At 43.0% G+C, this 17,769-nt stretch overlaps 1 protein-coding gene across 3 annotated transcripts in view; it reads right to left on the bottom strand.

Annotated features, from left to right (window-relative positions):
- Positions 1 to 17,070, bottom strand: part of ARHGEF7 (Rho guanine nucleotide exchange factor 7) — a 146,868-nt gene extending 129,798 nt beyond the window's left edge. Inside the window, exon 1 of one of the 3 annotated variants that reach the window (XM_090258797.1) lies at positions 16,438 to 17,070. In XM_090258797.1, the coding sequence (XP_090114923.1) occupies positions 16,438 to 16,602 (165 nt within the window). In that variant the 5' untranslated portion in view covers positions 16,603 to 17,070. The remainder of the gene's footprint in view (positions 1 to 16,437) is intronic. The other 2 variants (XM_090258796.1, XM_090258794.1) reach the window with 2 other exon arrangements.
- Between the last annotated feature and the right edge of the window lie 699 nt (positions 17,071 to 17,769).

The raw sequence follows: 17,769 nt of genomic DNA, 5'->3' as shown, positions 1-17,769 counted from the left end.
ATACCCAAAGCTAAATATTGCTTACATTTATTTTGGTTATTTAGGAACAATATTTCTAATTAACACCACTTGATTTACTTCCCTTCATTTATTATATGTAACAAATTGTTAGCATTCTCTAAATGAGGAAGAGAAAGCAAATCTCAGAAGAGACACATGTATATTCATAAAATTATAATACAAATAGTCCTCGACATGAACCTGAACTTTCTAAAAATTATACATTTACATCCTTATAATGTCTTAATCTGCATCAGATATGGACTTTCAAATATCAACTGCAAAATAGAAATACAGCAAAGAGCAGTTAGCTTTCAGCAGTGTCACCAACTTTACCTCAAAAGCCATTTATTGTACATTGGAGATAAGATGGAAGCTCAGGAGTGCTCAAAGTGACAACTGTTTAGCCTCAACACAACACACTCATTGTATTTAAACGAACATGTTAAAACATATAGGAAATGAAAGGAAAAAATACAATAGCTATATTTCCCTGAAGCTCTTCAAAGGGATACTGTTGAGTTCTAGAGTTTCCCGTAACAAGGAAAAAAAAACAGCTGAAGGTCAACTTCCTCTTAACAAAATTTTCAAGTGAGTTGATAAGCATCATAACTTCCTGCTTATCCCCTGCAAAATCACTATAAATTCACACCCCCACATACAACAGGCTCTCAATGGACTCCCAGCCAACCAACCACTCTCACTGACACAACCCACTCACACTCCAGACTCTATTTCCAACATTTTCTACTTCCCTCAGACCTGTGCTCAAAGATCCCCAGTTTTAACAAACCTCCCTTCACATACCTTCTCTCTGTCATGAACCCACCCTCACCCCAACCAGGTACCCACCCTCATTACTTCACACAGGTGCCCTTGCTAAGGTCACTAATGACTGGGGAGACCACTCAGTCAGGCCTTCCCAAGAGAGTCCAGTGCATTCCCATTGTACTGGAACAATTAATAATAGTGGCCTCTTTCCCTCCAAGCACATTGCCAATGTTCCTTTGTCTTTTTGAAGCACACTGTCTTGGCCATCCTCTTCCACTGATCACCATCCTCTCTTCTGACTTAACCACCCTTCGAACATCATCCTTAGCTTCTTCAGGCTTGTCAACACTGCCTGGCCATCAAATTCAAAGTTCTTCAAGGCCTTCTCACATTCTCACTATAATTTCCCCATAAGAAATCTCACCACTCCATTCACATTTCTATAGTGTGACTCCCAAATTTATATTTCAGGTAGGTGTCCTCTCTGAGTTCCAATTCGGTATACCCTGCACTGAATCCATTCAAGATCTTTTTGTACCAAACCTAGGCCCCACCCTGCCTGGCCCATCACTGTCTCTACAGGTGCATTTTCAACCTAATTATAGCCTACTCACATAAGAGCTGGGCTCAAGTACCACTTCCAGAGGAGAGCCTTCCCTAAAACATCACCTTCCCCCACTCTGCTACACAGTTTTAGAAATCTGTTCCTTGTTTTCAGAGCACATATCTCAATCTGAAAAACAATAAGTTCATATAATTGCTTTAATGTTATTCTCCCCCACTAAGAGAGTATGCAAGTTTATTTTTGGTAATCATTACATGTCCAGTGTCTAGAACAATTCTTAAAATATAGTAGATAACCAATAATAATTTTATGAAAAAAATAAACAAATAAATGTGTACTCTGGCAGTAAATCTCAGTATACTATTTACCCTTGTGCATTAAAATTCTATACATGGTTTCTGGATTCACAATTAGGTTCAAAAGTAGGGTACTGACAGTAAAATGAATTAAAGCTCCATCACACAACAAAAAATTACAGCCAACGTGAATACTGTCATATAATAAGATATAATTGACATACAATAAAGTGCTCCTATTTAAAGTATACAATTTGATAAGTTTTGACATGCACACACTTTTGAAACCATCATCAGAATTATGATAATAAACGTACCCATTACCTCCAGGACTTCTGGCCAAGATGGAGGCCTAGACAGACACGCTGTGTCTCCCTCCACAACTAAGAAGGAACACAACTACCTCAAAACTAGAGACAACCAGAAGGTCCAGAAAATCAAGCTGCATGGAAATCCAACAAACAAAAATATAAAGACGAAATACTCATCCAGACAGGTAGGTGGGGCAGAGCCAGGGCCGAGAGGATGCAGTGTGGTGGCGGCAGCAGTGGTGGCAGCGGCAGGCTGCTGGAAAGCAGTCACACATTTTGGGAGGTCGGGAGGGATGCCTGGGGAGCGTTCCCAGCTCCGGGCCGGACCATGCAGCTCACGGTCCCAGGGCCAGGGAAGGTAAAGCCTCATTGCTTCTGACTGTGAAGGCCAGTGGGGGTTGGGGTGGGTGGGGGGGGGCGGCTGGTCTCTCAGCGGAGTCCACTTGTTTGAAGGGCCCCCATGGTTCTGGAGTGTCCATAGACTCACCCACTCTGGGAATGACAAACAGGGCGGCAACTGGAGAGGCACCAGTCCCATACAAAGTGGGAGAAATGCCTGGAGGAGGGGCGAGTGCTGAGCAAGCGACATTGTTCCCTCAGACCCCTCCCCCACATACAGCTACACAACGTGGTGAAACAGGTTGCCCTACACTGACGAGAAAACCTAAGGCTCTGCCCCTTTCAACATAACAGGAGCGACAGCTCTACCTAAGAAACAGAGGCAAACAAACACAGGAGTGTGTCAAGATGAGGAGATAGAGAAGTATGGCCCAAAAGGGGGAACAGATCAAGGTTCAAGTGGGAGAACTAAGGGATGAGGAGATAGCCAACCTAACAGACGCAGAGTTCAAAACACTGGTAGTAAAGATGCTCACAGGCTTGACAGATATGCTTAAGTATGGCAAACGCATAAGGGAAGAAGTGAAGGCTATGCTAAATGAAACGAAGGAAAATCCACACAAAACCAATGGTGAAGGGAAGGAAACCGGGGTTCAAATCAATGATTTGGAAAATAAGGAGGAAAACAATAGTCAACCAGTACAAAATGAGGAAGCAAGAATTGAAAAAAATGAGGAGAGGTTTAGCAACCTCTGGGGAAAATTTAAACATGCCAACATCTAAACCATAGGTGTGCCAGAAAGAGAAGGGGAAGAGCAAGAAATTGAAAACTTATATGAGAATATAATGAAGGAAAACTCCCCATGTTTGGTGAAGGAAATAGACATATAAGTTCAGAAAGCACAGAGAGTTCCAAACAAGCTAGACCCAAAAAGGACCACACCAAGACACATCATAGTTAAAGTGCTATTATTATATGAAATGTCAAAGGGACTTACTTAAGAAAAAGAAGATCAAAACTGTGAACACTAAAATGACAACAAACTCACAATTATCAACAACTGAATCCAAAAAAATAAAAACAAAATCCAACTAAGCAAACCAGAATAGGAACAGAATCGTAAGTATGGGGATCATTCGGAGGGTTATCAGCTGGGAGGAGGAAGGGGGAGAAATGGGGAAATGGTACAGGGATTAAGAAGCATAATTGGTTGGTACATACTAGACAGGAGGAACTTAAGAATAATATAGGAAAGGGTGAAGCCAAAGAACATATATTCACAACCCATGAACATGAACTAAGGGGGGTGGGAATGCTGGAGGAAAGGGGGGTACTGGGCAGAGGGGAGCAAAGGGGAAAAATTTGGAACTACTGTACCAACATAATCAAATATACTTTAAAAAAACACATACCCATTACCTCCAAAGGTCTCCTTGTGCCCATGAAGTGTCCCTAAGCAAACACTGATCTATTTTGTCACTACAAATTACACTGCATTTTCTAGAATTTTATATAAGTGGAATCATACAGTATGTACTTTTTTATTTTTTTTCGCTAGCTTCTTTTACTCTATATAATTTTCCTCCATTCCCTTTTATTGCTAAGTAGTATTCCATGGATATATTATACTTAATTTATCCATATGCCAGTTGAAAAACATCTGGGTTGTGTCCAGTTCATGGTTATTAAAAACAAAGGTGCTATGAACATTTGTGCACAAAATTTGGTATGAGCATATTGTTTCCATTTTCTTGGGTAAATACACAGAAAAAGAATGGGTAGAGAATTGGGTAAATGTATGTTTAATATTTAAGAAACTGAAAAACTGGTTTCTAAAGCAATTATATATTACATTCCCATTCTTGCCAATACTTGGTATGACCAGTCTTTTACATTTTAGCCATTCTAATAGGTGTGTAGTGGTATCGCATTGTGATTTCAGTTTATATTTCCCTAATGACCAATAATGTTGAACATTCTTTCATGTGAGTGTACAAGGTCTATCTGAAAAAAGTCCAACCATTGTTAATATAATGAGAACAGTTTACACAACATCAATATAACCTGGCAGCCAAGGAGAGTGAACTGGATGTGTATGCGTGAACAATGTCGACTTTACTGGATTAACCATTGGGAATGGTAGACGCTGATGACTGAACATGTGTATTCTGTGGCTGTCGCATTCAAAATGACTGAGCAAGTACCAGCATTGAATCTGCATCAAATTTTGCATTAAGGTTGAACAGTCCTCCATGGAAACTATTTGGGTAATTCAGAAGACTGCATCTATGAGCAACTCGTGATTGATTGACAGCTTCATCATGACAACACACCCACTCATGCATCACATCTTGTGCAAAGTTTTTTGGCAAAACATCAAATCACCCAGGTCACTGAGCCCTCCTACAACCCAGATTTGGCGCCCTGTGACTTCTGGCTTTTCCCAGAAAGGGAAGAGATTTCATACCATTGATGAGATTCAGAAAACTACAACATGGCAACTGATGGAGATTGGGAAAACGGTATGAGGTCCCAAGGTGCTTACTTTGAAGAGGACTTAGGTGTCCTTGTCCTATATAAAATGTTTCTTGTATCTTCTTCAATAAATATCTCTTTTTCATATTACATGGCTGGATATCTTCTGGACAGACTTCATATATCTTCTTTCATGAAGTGTCTGCTCAAACCATTTGTCCATTTTTTAAACTGGGTTGTTTCCTTATTACTGAGTCTTGACAACTCCTTATATATTCCTTAATTGTTTGGTAGATTTCACAAGTGAGGCCATCTGACCTGGAATTTTCTTTATGAGAAGCTTTTTAACTACAAGTTTAAATTCTATAATAGATATTAGCAGGGCTATTAAGGTTATCCATTTCTTCTTGAATGAGCTTTGGTAGTCTGTCTCCCACGGAAATTGTACACTTAATCTAAATTGTGGAGAGGACCCAAAATGGTGTCAGAGTAGGTGGAAGCTTCACTAACATCCTCCCAGGACTAAACTGGAATTACAACTAAATTATAGGAAAGTCATCCTGAATAACCAACTGAACACTAGCTGGAGAGAAGCCTTATAACCAAGGACTTATGGAAGAAATGCCATCACCACACGAGACTGGTAGGAATTGCAGAGGTGCAAGAGGGCTGGCTGGGTACCCATGGGTGGCAGCTGAAGTTCCAGAGGGATATTTCAGCAGCCGGGGAGTCAGGGTCTCCCCTGAGAAGTGTAGGGCCTAAACCCCAAGCTGGGCTCCCCAGCCTAGAGCATCAGAACCGGAAAAGAACCCAAATAACATCTGCTGTGAAGAGCAGCAGGGTTTCTCTCCACCAGGGAGAAACAGAGACACAGAGAGCCTCTTAAAAGGCCAATGCACAAAATTTCATTCACAGCCACTTATCCTGGGCTCTGGCAGAGGGAGGGCAAACTGGACTAGAGACTCGAGAGGAGAGTCTGGGGGTGGTGGCTCTAGGGAGAGAAGTGAAGGAACAGTCATGAGGAGCCCTGTGCTAAGTCGTTCCCCATACTGCAGAAGCCATCTTTCTCAGGCAGAGCACTTCCCTTCAGTGGCATCAGCCTGAGGGGAAGCAATAACATCTCCTTCCACCCCACCCCCCAGCAGGAATCACTCTCACCCCATTCTGTGGAACTTAAGCCCTGCTGCTGAGAAGTACAGCTGGAATACTTTCGCTCTTTAAGCCTAACAGAAAGCCTTCGGTTGGAGATGGGTCTCTGGGAATTCTGAGACTTTAGCTGACCCTCCCCCAGGCCCAGTTCTGGTAAAAGCCAGCCTTGGTGTGCAGCTTGGTTCTTTCTGCACACATCCAGGCCCAGCAGCAGGAGCCACAAGCTGTGGATCATTGATAGGTCCAAACAGGTTGCCCAGGACCAGTCACAGGCAGCATCTGACATAATGCTATACCAGAGGCTTTGCAGACCTACCTAATACATAAAATAAATATCAAGAGGCAGCCAAAATGGGAAGGCAAAGAAACAGGCCCCAAATGAAAGAACAAGAAAATTCTCCAAATGAACTAAATGAAATGGAGGCAAACAATTTATCAGATATAGAATTTAGAGTAATGAAAAACAGCATAAAAAAAAACACAGAAACCATCTAAAGTATAGAATTTATTGGTGTTAAAATATTCATAATATCCAATTATTATCCTTTTAATATGTGTACTGTGTTTTCTCCCCTTTTTTCCTGATTAATCTAAGAGGTTTGTCAATTTTACTGATTTTCTCAAAGAACCGGTTTTTGGTTTTGTTAATTTTCTCTAGTAATTTTCTGTTTCCTATTTTACTGATTCCTATTCTGTTATTTACTATTCTCTTTTTTGTCTATTACTTACTTTGGGTTTATTTGCCCTTATTTTTCTAGCTTTTTAAGGTGGGAGGTCCATTACAGACAACAAAAGGCTTAATTATGTGCAGGGTAAGTACCCTCTCACTCCCAGAATATTATTTTAACAATTCATAAACAGTATGCTTAAGACTCATACCAAAAAAAACATGATTATTCCTATTTATTTGAAGAGCCCTCCTTGGATTGCTGACGTGGCAGTTACTCAGATTCAATCTAAATAAAAGTGCTTTGTCTGAGGTACAATAAATGAACTCTTATTCTCCATTTGTCTTCAGTTGATCAAATCTGCAAGATATTCCATTCCAGTCTCTTGTCACTTAAAAGTATGGCTTCTATGGTACTTTCTAGAAGTTTAACCTCTGCTACAAGTCTTTCAAGAATTTGATCACATTCTATTTATAGAGCTTGTTTTCAAAAGGAATAAAAATGTACTGTCAAATAGGAGAACTATGTCCAGAAAATTTCATGTTTCCATGAGAAGAAATATGTTAACAGCACCAATGTTTTATGTGATTTATTGTACAAAAACACAGGTCTTGAATAAGGCAATTGCTTCAGCACCATAGAAAGGTCACAATGAAGTTACTTAAGAAATAAAGACCTAGAATAAGATTCCATATGTTCTGATGGTCTCTTCTTCCTCCTGGAGAGCCAACAACAGAAGTGAACAGCACCAACATGATTCCTCTGAAACTCCTAATTTTCCATCAAAAGCACTGTAACATTCTTCCTTAAAGTGAATGACAAAGTCATAATCTTTTGGCATGTGTTCAGAAAGCAACAGGCTTTTTCAGAAAATCTGCATTCCTGACAAAAAAAACTTCTGAATAAATTTGCTAACTGCAGTTGGATACTTAAAAGTCTCTTACGAACTTAAACGATTTTAAGGATAGAAAATAGATAAAAAAGCATCTTCTTGGCATAGGATCTTAGTAGTGATACACTCAGAATTGAGGAAGAAAGGCCATCCCAGGGCAGGGTATTTATAAATAATCCAAAACATGACCATTTTAATGAAGGTGTTACTAACAGAAATCATACTGCAAAAACAAGACTTCACTGCAAGAAATTATGCAAATTCAAAGCAAACTTGAAACTGTAGATTCACATTCTAGACTAAAACAATTTAATATAAACTGGAAGAGGCTTAAATTGCTTCTATATACCCCTTTTGGGGTTCTGAATTACATACAGCTCCTTTGAAGAAAAGATAGGATTATTATGAGCCCCTTTTTAAAAAGTTGTTCCAAGTATAATAATAACAAAGTTACGCGCAAAATCCTACTTCCACTCTCCATCCCTATATCCATTATCTATTGCACAGTAAAACCGAATAACAAACCATAAAACCTCAGTGGCAGGCTGAAATAAACATCTTTTTGTGTCTGTGAGGCTACAGATTATCTGGACAGTCTTTCTGGTCTCTACTGGGCTTGCCCAGTGTTTAGGGTTGGTGGGCTATAGGTGGGTACAAGAGGCCTCAGTAGGGACTACTGAGCTCTCTGCCATGTGGTCTCACATCCCTTAGTATCTAGGCCCTAGGCTTGTATTCAGATGGAGGCAGACTCTGAAAGAAATGGAAAAGACACAAGGCCTCCTGAGCCCTGGGCTAGGAACAAGCACCTGTCACTTCTGCCACATTCCATTGGTCAGCTCAGAGTCAAGAAGTGAGAAAACAGGCTCCGCCTCTGGATGACAGAAGCTGCAATGTCACTCTACAAGGGCCATGGCTGTAGGAAGGGGTGGCCAATTCAGGCCAGTTCTGTAATCTACCATGACCCTCCTCAAATTTGCTTTGTGCCCTAGGAGGACGACCTCTATTGAGACTCACCTTTCTACATCACTGCCCCAGAACCCTCCTGTAGTACAATCCTGGAGACACCATTCATTTAGACTGCAGTGTGAATGACTTTCCCTGGACTATGCACAACTTACACAACCATAAGCAACTGCCCTCAGTTTACCCAGCTGTAAAATTACAAGTTTGGGCTAGATGACCTCTTGAGAATTCCTTCACATTAAGAATTCAAAATGCTTTATACTTAAGACCCAAAGGCCCTGGCTGGGTAGCTCAGTTTGTTAGAGTCATTCCAGTACAAGATTGCGGGTTTGATCCCTGGTCAGGGAACATACAAGAATCAACCAATGAATATATAAATAAGTGGAATAACAAATTGATGTTTCTATCTCTACCTTCCTCTCAAAAAAATAAATAAATAAAAATAAATTTTTTTTTTAAATAGACCCTCTGGTTTCTCTTATGACCTGCCTGAAAAGGTGATGCAGAAAACATACATATGTGTGCAGGTATGTATGTAATACACTGGTAGCATGGACATAATATGAACCCAATAAATACATGTGTGTTTCTGTGCATATGATGTGTACACTGGTATACAGTGTACATAGTAGGAACCCAATAAATATTGGTTTGGCCAAAATGTCCATTTAGTTTTTTCCATAAGATAAAAGACACATTTTCCATTTTCACCAATAACTTTATTGATTTGGATATTTTGAGTATGTCAGCTATCTCCTGCTATTGGCTTCTAGTGGGTGGAGGCCAGGGGTGCTGCTAAACATCTTCCAACACATACGACAGCCCCACAGCAAAGAATTATTTGGCCAAAATGTCAACAGTACCAAGAAACCTCACAAACCACTTTTGACACATTCAGTCAGTCACTGCACATTCTCCATACACTGCACAAATCTTTTTCTTTGCATTTCAGTTGTGTTTTACTTTTCTTGAAATAATAAAGCATAATATGCCAAAAATGTTGCGCATTTTCTTCCATCTTCAATATTAAAATGGCTGCATGAAAGTTCACCAATCTTGATAAGTTTTTTTTAATGTATGCTGCTATGACAATTGTCAGAATACAATCTAACAAATTGTTTCGAATGAAGTTAAAGACAACTAAGCACTACTAGAGCCAGCCTACAAATAAAACTAAATGAACTTGTTGGCAAACCAATACATTAATTAGATTTAAATAATTTAAACAAATGTGTTGGAAATGTATCTTCACACATCGTAGCTATAAACATCCTTACCCTTTCACCCTGGCCTTTAGACACAGAACTATTCTACAAAAACAAGGATGAGAACTACCAGTCTGGTTCATAAAACTAAAAATTCAGTGCTAAAGTTAGAAATATCAAAACATCAGGAATAAATTCTCCTGCTCTAACTTGGTAGAAGTGATGGAGGGAAAAGTTAGAAGTCGCAGGGGACGCAGGCCCCAGGGACAGCCCACTGCCCTCCCTCTGCACACACAGGGCGGCTGTCAGGGCCTCACTGCCCATCTGTCACTCCCTCCCGGCCTTTCTCAAGCATGAAACTCTATACACATGAAACCTGAGCCCCCCAGCCTGGCCCTCAGCCCCTCGAAGCCAGCAGCTGTGTACACTCAGCAGCTGCGCAGGGACCTGATGCTATCCAGAGGGCTCTGGAAACCAAATTCAGTGGTCCTACCAACCCAGACAATGGTGGTCTGTCAGGGTGGGAAAGGAGGAGTTGCCAGCCCCCTAAAGTTGCAAGAATCTACCCTGTCATTAGAATAAAGTATTCCTGAGTTTTGGTGGCCTTGAGGTTCAAATCCTGGCTTATAGTTTTCCTGGACATGGCAGGGGAAGTTTTCAATGTCAATCCATAAAATAGTAACTATTGTGTACCGAAGACCTACTTCACCCAGCACTGCACAAAGCCCCTCACATCCACTCATGGTAATTCCTTCCAGGTATATATCATTAATCTCATTTTTAAGAGGAAGAAATTGAGACTCAGAGATGTTGCAGGCTGCCCAAGGTCACACAGCAAATGGATGATTGACTCTACAGGACATACTGGGACCACCCCATCTTACAGCGGCTCCAAGAGAGACCAGTAGGTGCTGGAGACCACTGAACCTCCCAGACCCTGACACTGCCCATGGCAGAGTTGAGTCCCACAGGGATGGTGTGCCTTTGCTGCCTTTCTCCAACAATGATAGAGGCAAGTGCAGCTCCAGCTCCCACATGACTCCAATCCAAAAGGCCAGAGGTGCCCCCACCAAACAAGAACTAACAGCTCTTCTTAACACCCCTCCTGTGGCCTCCAATCCCCTCCAATTGTTTTTCACATTGAGCAGTTATCTCTGAAAAGAGAAGTAATTCATTAAATATATCCATATACATACAGTACTTCCATTTTAAAAGTTTATTATATACATGTATATGAATTTATATTATATTTTATCATATTATTTTAAATCTTGGTATAGATGGACATCCAATGAACTCGGAGTCACATGACCCAGGACCCACAGTGAGGGGTATCAGATGCCTGAGCCAGAGCTTAACTGAAGTCCTTGGGGGTGTCCTCCCATGGAATGAATGAGAAGGCTCAAAGTGAGTTTTCCCGGCACCTTATGCCAAGGACAGCAATCCCTAGAGCTACATGTCCTCTTTCAGTTGTCTCTGGGGTCCTGTCCAGCCAGGAAGGAGCATTCCTCTTGCCAAGAGATGCTTACCCAAACCTCCTGAGAGGCCCCGCTGTGCCCCCACCCCCTTGAGAGCCCTGCTGACCAGCAATCTATGCTGCATGATCTTACCCCTGGACTCTGTTCTGTCTGTTGTGGTCCTTCACATTGCCTGTTTGGCTTTCTGACCTGCCTTGTAATTCCTGAAGGTATAACTACCTATCATCCCCTGATTTAGCATAGGTCAGATAGTCAGCAGGTCCTCAAATAGCAGCAGTATTGTCATCACCTGAAAGATATGGGACTCTGGCATCAGGGTTGGAAGGTTCTGCTTCCATGTGCCAGCTGGGTGACCTGGAACAGCAAACTGCTGGGCCTCAGTGTTCTCATCTGTGAAATGGGTGCAACATGAGATGCCATTGGATCAGCAGTTTAGCACCATGCCTGTAACTCAGGGCACATGTTCTGTCTTTAAAGAAATCTATATAGAGGCACGGTGGGCAGTGCTTAAAGAAATGAGATGAGAGGGCCATTACAGGTGTCATTTCTATTAACAGAATGAGGTCCTGACATAGCACAAACACTGAATCCCTCCAGAGAGTTCACAGAGGCAGCTGTCCCTGATGAAGGCCATCTTATGAGCTTTTCCTCTGGTGTCCTCCAACCCAAGTGAATGAGTACGCAAATGTGTGTGAGAGTGTGTGTGTATGTGTGGTGCCAACAGCAACACTACAGCATGTCCAATGTGGCTCTCGGGGAATAAGTTTAGGCATTCCCAATTTTAATTGAATTTAGGTTTGTTTGCTTTGCGTGGAATGAGCCAGCAAATGTAGTTACAGCTGCCCTATTCTTTGGGCCTAAAACCCAAAACAGGGATCACCCTGGTGTAGGGTTGAGATACTATTTTAAAGTCATGTGCTTTAAAAGCAGATGTTTATAATGCAAAGTTAACTATTCTGAAACCATCGTTTCATTCGAAGCAACTTGATATAACCAATAATTCAGTTTGCAAAGTTCAAAGAAGTCTCTGTAAAAACACAATGGTAGATAATATGTTTTATAACTAAAACTTTCTCTATGAGTGCTTTACAAGCCAATCTACAAGTATTTATCAACAGCTACAGAGCTCAGACCTTCCAAATCAAAGCAAGACTCTTACCACCACACCACCATGCCATAACTGACCACAGCCTTAAACAAAAGGGGCCTAGGAAAAGGTAAATTTCTCATGGTGGGCACTTAGAACTGCTGTCCAGCAGCTACTGAGACTTCACTTCCCTTCTCACCCTCAGCCCCAAACAACCCCAGAATCCTAGGACTGATCAGAGAGCAAGACATGTATTAACTAGGAAATAGCACTGTCTTTTTCCTATACTCAGAATTCACTGATTTTCTGCACTGTGGAAGATCACCTAGGGCTGCCAGATCACAGTTTGGGGAAATACAAACCATATTCTAATCCATGTGTTGAAAAGCATTATCAAGGCTGGACAGCTAAAATGCAGTCTCCCTGAAATTCTTAATTCTTCTGTCCTTTTTATCTACACCTGACTTCATGACTTTTGATTCCCTTCTGTCTCATATGGTTCTTTTTCTTATAGTTTTCTCCTGTAATAAACCCCCTCATAAAACCCTATGTTTAGTCTTTTTATTTCCCATAGCACCTGGCACATGCAGGTAGGTAAGTGCTTAATAAAAGGACTTGGCTGAAATTTATTATGCAACCTGTTATAGCATGAGTTATGTCCCCCAAAAAGGTATATTGGAGTCCTCACCCCCAATACTTCAGAACATGATCGTATTTGGAAACAAAATCATTGCAGATGTAATTAAACTGAAGTCATACTGTGGGTAAGGTGGTCCTATTCCAATGGCTGGTGTTTTTGTGAAAAGGGGAGGTGTAGACATAGATAAAAGACCACAGGTGGACACCATGGGAAGGCTGCAGTTGTGCTGCCACAAGCCAAGGAACCACCAGAAGCCTCGGTGAGGCCTGGACGGATCCCCCGCTGGTGCTTGCAGGGGGAGTATGGCCCTGTCCACACTTGATCTGGGACATCTGCCTCCAGAACTGTGAGGGAATAAAATCTGTTGTTTATGCTTCCTGGTCTATAGTACTTTGTTACAGCAGCTCCAGGGCACTAATACACATCCCAACAGTTTAAACCAGTTTAAATGCATGCATACCCACAAACTCAGGACACCAGAAAATGATAGCATCTGACTGTCAATTATAGTCCACAAATATTAATTGATGAGGTGTCTCCTGTGACACACTTTATGAATTAATGTATGTTATGAGCATACAGAGAACCAGGTTCCTTGAGTTTTTCATGGTGAATCAAGCAACTTCATCTGCTGATTTACAGGTAAAATTAAAGCAGCATTTCATGATTTTCACTATTTTAGTGTGTTTTATTAATCTCATAGTAATGTTCCATCCTCTAAAACTTCTCTATCTTGATTTTACCTCTGTGACTAAATAGTCTAGGGATGTTGACAGTGTTAAATCATGAGCTCAGTGCTAATAGGGCTCATTGGATTCTGTGGCTTTCATGTGTTTCTCATCACAGGAGGAATGAGGGAAGCAAACAGTGTGGGCAGGTCAGCAAAGCATCCTGGCCATTAATGGAAAAAATCAACGTGTAAGATCCTCATACACAAAGATTTGGGAACCCTTGTTATCCCCACTTTTCACTCCCCACAGTAGAGAGCACATTGTCAGCAATCATGAAATGCGCCTCTTTTCTGAACTGCTCTTGTAAAGTTTATAATCCCCTCTTTTCCCTGTCTAGCCTTCCATTTTAAAGAAAAGTAGAACTGCATAAAGGAGAACCTGAACAAAAAACTTTTTTTAACGTGAGCAGAATAATCTGAACCAAATGACTGTCCTCTCGGTTCTCTTCCCTTTTACTGGTTCTAAAATAGAACAAATGAGCATAATGCAAGAAACATATTAGGGCATGTTTTCTTAATAAAAGGCACATGGGAAAACTGATCCACCCCAAAACTTTTCTTAATTATGCATTATCCTCAGTCTAATGGTTCAAAGTTTTAAATAATAAACTTGCAAATGTTGAGCTGCAGGCTGCTTACACCCTATTAACCAGTTGTCAGTGTGTTCATGTGGCACAGGGGCGTAAAGTTAAGATCCTTTCAATTCTATATGAATATTCAGTTCAGTTTCCAAATGTTCCTTTTTAAGGGGGAAAAAAAGTCCTCAGACTAACATTCCCACATTCCAGTGAAAGCTGTTCAGCATGTGTGCTTTGTGGCATATATTATTTGGTATGCATGCAAACATTAGAAAGCTCAAATAAATAACTCTTCTCAGAAAATGGAAAATGCTCATGAAACTTCTGAAACCCAAGGTTTTCAGAGGCAGAGAATAGCTAATATTTTACTCCAAAAACCTACCTTTGAACCACAGAAAATCAGAAGCTGTCTGTAACTGGCTACTTTGATGATAAACTTTGTGATAGTGTCAGTCTAAAACAAACCAATTAGGGCCTAGCAGGAATAAAAGGATAGCTGCAATATAAGAAATTGCCAAATGACCATAGTTGTAGAATATGTTGGGTTGTTTCAATTTGGCTTCAGCAAGCTAAACATTTTATTCATTCCTCTCTTTGTTGTGTTAGAGATGAAAGGCATGCTACAGCATTGTAAGAAAATCCAGAATTTAAAAGAAAATGATTATTGAAGTCTGCTGATTAATATTAATGTAGCTAAGATGCCAAGTAACATGCATTGATGGTGATGTGTTTTTATCTAGACAGAATATGAAGTTTCTTAAAGCTTCACTCTCAGAAATGGAACTGTATTTCACATAAGCCTATCTTGGTAAACTCAGCATGCATGCATGAACTTCCAATTCTTTTCAACATCTGTCTTTTACTACCAGAGGTTCTGATACCCAGATGACAACAAAGTATTTTGAGTGTCTTGAAAGTTAGATCCTGCTCTTTATTCCTGTCTTAAATCATCATTTTACTGTGACATCAGGTTCATTTACAAGCAACATTTTTATTTCCTGGACAGGCAGACAGGTTTTCACTCTAAAATGCAGATTCTGTTTTCATAAATACGTTCCAAGTAAGAATCATACCTAAAATTAGTATGTATGCAAAATTCAAATTAAATAAAATCTTTACTGACCTTTAAATGTAGCACCAGGACCTACACAAACTTATAAAATTAAACACTTTACTTTTTAAAGTCATCTAATTTTTTTATTAGCGAATTTTTACTGTGCATTGGAGCCAATACACCCATTTAAAATATTAAATAGGTTTTCCTAATCAGGGTGTACTTTAATCTCTACATTTAACACCCTTTAAGTAATTGTTTATCTTAAGATTATGTATTGGCCAAAAAAATTAGGGTAAGATTGTAGCGTTTTTGAAATATAGGGGACGCATCGATTTTAAAAGCATTTGTCTCCCCTCACCCCTGCTTTGTCAGCTGTGGGAGAGGAAAGCAAACTTTAATCACTCACAGAGATGCGGGTCAAGGTTCACACTCCAGCCCCAGGGAAACCACCAGACACGAAGAAGAGAAGCAGGATCTGTAGGGCTACGGATTCTGTTCAAAATCAGGTAGTAAGTAACCTGAAAATGAAATCTAGAATTTTAAGTCAACCTTGAAGAATGCCAAGGCTTTTCCAACCCCGTGTTTGCCATCCGTGGGGCTTGGAGACAGGAGGAATTCTGAATTCTATCGTGGGAGAGCAATATAACATTTCACAACCCAGCCCTCAGCTATTGATGAATGCATCTTTTAAAAATGTCTAGCAATAGGTCAATTAAATGGGGGGTGGGGGGGACTCTCATACAATACCACCAACAAAAGCTGTTCAAACAAAGCCTCGGAAGAAGCAGTGCGTCTTACTGGAGCACGGTTTTCTGGTCGGGTCACGGAGAGGGGCGACACCACCTTAGGGCGGAGCAGATCACACCCCTCTCCTCCGGGCCTCCGCTGGGGTCTTTCCCCTTAGAACGCAGCCCCGGACCCCTCCCCATCCCACACCTCACACAATGGCGCCCCGAGCTCCCGCCACAGGATCCTCGCGCCGCCAGCGCGCCCCCCCGCACGGTCGGCTTTCCCGAGTCCGCGCACAAAGAAGGCGCGTGGGCTTCTCCGCGCCCCGCGCTCTCCCAGCCCCGCGCGGCCACCAGGTGCCGACGCGAGCTTCCCGGCGCCCGCGCGTCTCCGTGCATCCCGGCCCGCCGCGCGGGCAAGGCGGAGCGCGGGGCCACCCACAGCCCCGGCTCCCACCGCCGGGGCCTGTCCGCCGAGGGGGCGCGGGCCAGGGGGTCACTCACTTTCTCGATGGTCCCTGGCAGCAGGCGCTCCAACAGCCTGCAGAGGACCACTCCATCCTTCAGAGACGCCTGCAGGAAGCCCTCCGGGTCCGAGATGGTTTTCTTAGGCGACTCCAGCACCCCCAAGGTAATGAGCCACGTAACGGTCTGCTCAGCGGAATTCATAGCGGCGGCGCTCCCGGCCTCCCCGCGCCGCGAGCCTGTCTCCGCGCCGTTCACCTCGGAGCGGCCGCGGCCGGGCCGGTAGCGCTCACAGCCCCCTCCTCCTGCTCGCCCATGGAGAGGCCGACGACGGCGATTGGCTCGGGCGGCGCCGCGGTCCGGCCGGCTTGCGCTCCCTCGCGTGCGTCCTGGCCGACTGTCAAGTGCCTTTTCATTACAAGCACATGAACCTGCGGCGGCCGCCCGGCGCCGCCCCCGCCGCCGCCTCCTGGCTCCCAGCCGCTGCTGTCGATGACATCACTGCGAGAAGAAGAAAAGACGCCGCGCCAGAGCGGCCCCTTGCCCGGCCCCCCGGCCTCATACGCACCTCATTCTCGGGCCTCGCCGCCGTGCTCCCTCCACCCCAGGACAGGCCGGGCAGTGCGCGCGTGTCCGCACCTGCGCGCCAAGCAGTGGGCCTCAGCCCCAAGGGCCCGGTGACCTCCAGGAGGCCACAGCCAGCCGGCCAGAGATGGCTCGCTGGGACTCCCAATCCGCGGGCGGCGCGCACCCTTAACCATTTGCGTCCCCCGAGGCCCATGCGCAGCTCCCTCCAAACCTGAAGGTCCAGTCTCCTCTCACTGCCCTGTCCCTTCCTCCGCCCTCTCCCCTCCTTGAAGGACTGGGAACCCTTTATTTATAGTCTTAATTCATGAATGTTTAAATTATTAAATGCTTCCCAGAGTTCTCTTTATTTTTGCCAGTTTATTCCAAGAGATTGGGGGAGAGGAAGGGGATGGTGGTGACGTTTGCTTCTGCCCTCTACCTTGCAAGCCAATAATTACAGAACACAAATGATAATTAAATCTTAACCAGATGGGTCTAATTTGGTGAGGAATTGATCCCTGGGGGAGGAGGGGCGTGGACACCTCCCCCCCCCCCCCGCAAGCTCTGTGGCAGGCGGCAAGCGTGACCCCTCCTGGGAGGCCCACTCCTGCGCTCCTGTGGCTTCACCCGGGATTTGGCTGGCCAACTCTCCAGGACCAGAAAGAAACCTTGGAGCGCCTCCGCTTTAAATTGATGGCAACGTTTCAAACACTGTGGGAGGAAGGTCAAGAAAAGAGCAGACCCTAAACTGTATCTGTGCAGATGATCTGGAAGAAAGGACTGTGACAATAACTCAGTCCAAAC

This window comes from Furipterus horrens, unplaced genomic scaffold, assembly GCF_987537825.1.
Source record: "Furipterus horrens unplaced genomic scaffold, mFurHor1.1.pri manual_scaffold_12, whole genome shotgun sequence".
In the NCBI taxonomy this organism is placed as follows: Eukaryota; Metazoa; Chordata; class Mammalia; order Chiroptera; family Furipteridae; genus Furipterus; species Furipterus horrens.
Note: the sequence above shows the minus strand (reverse complement) of the source record. Positions and strands in the feature narration are given on the sequence as shown.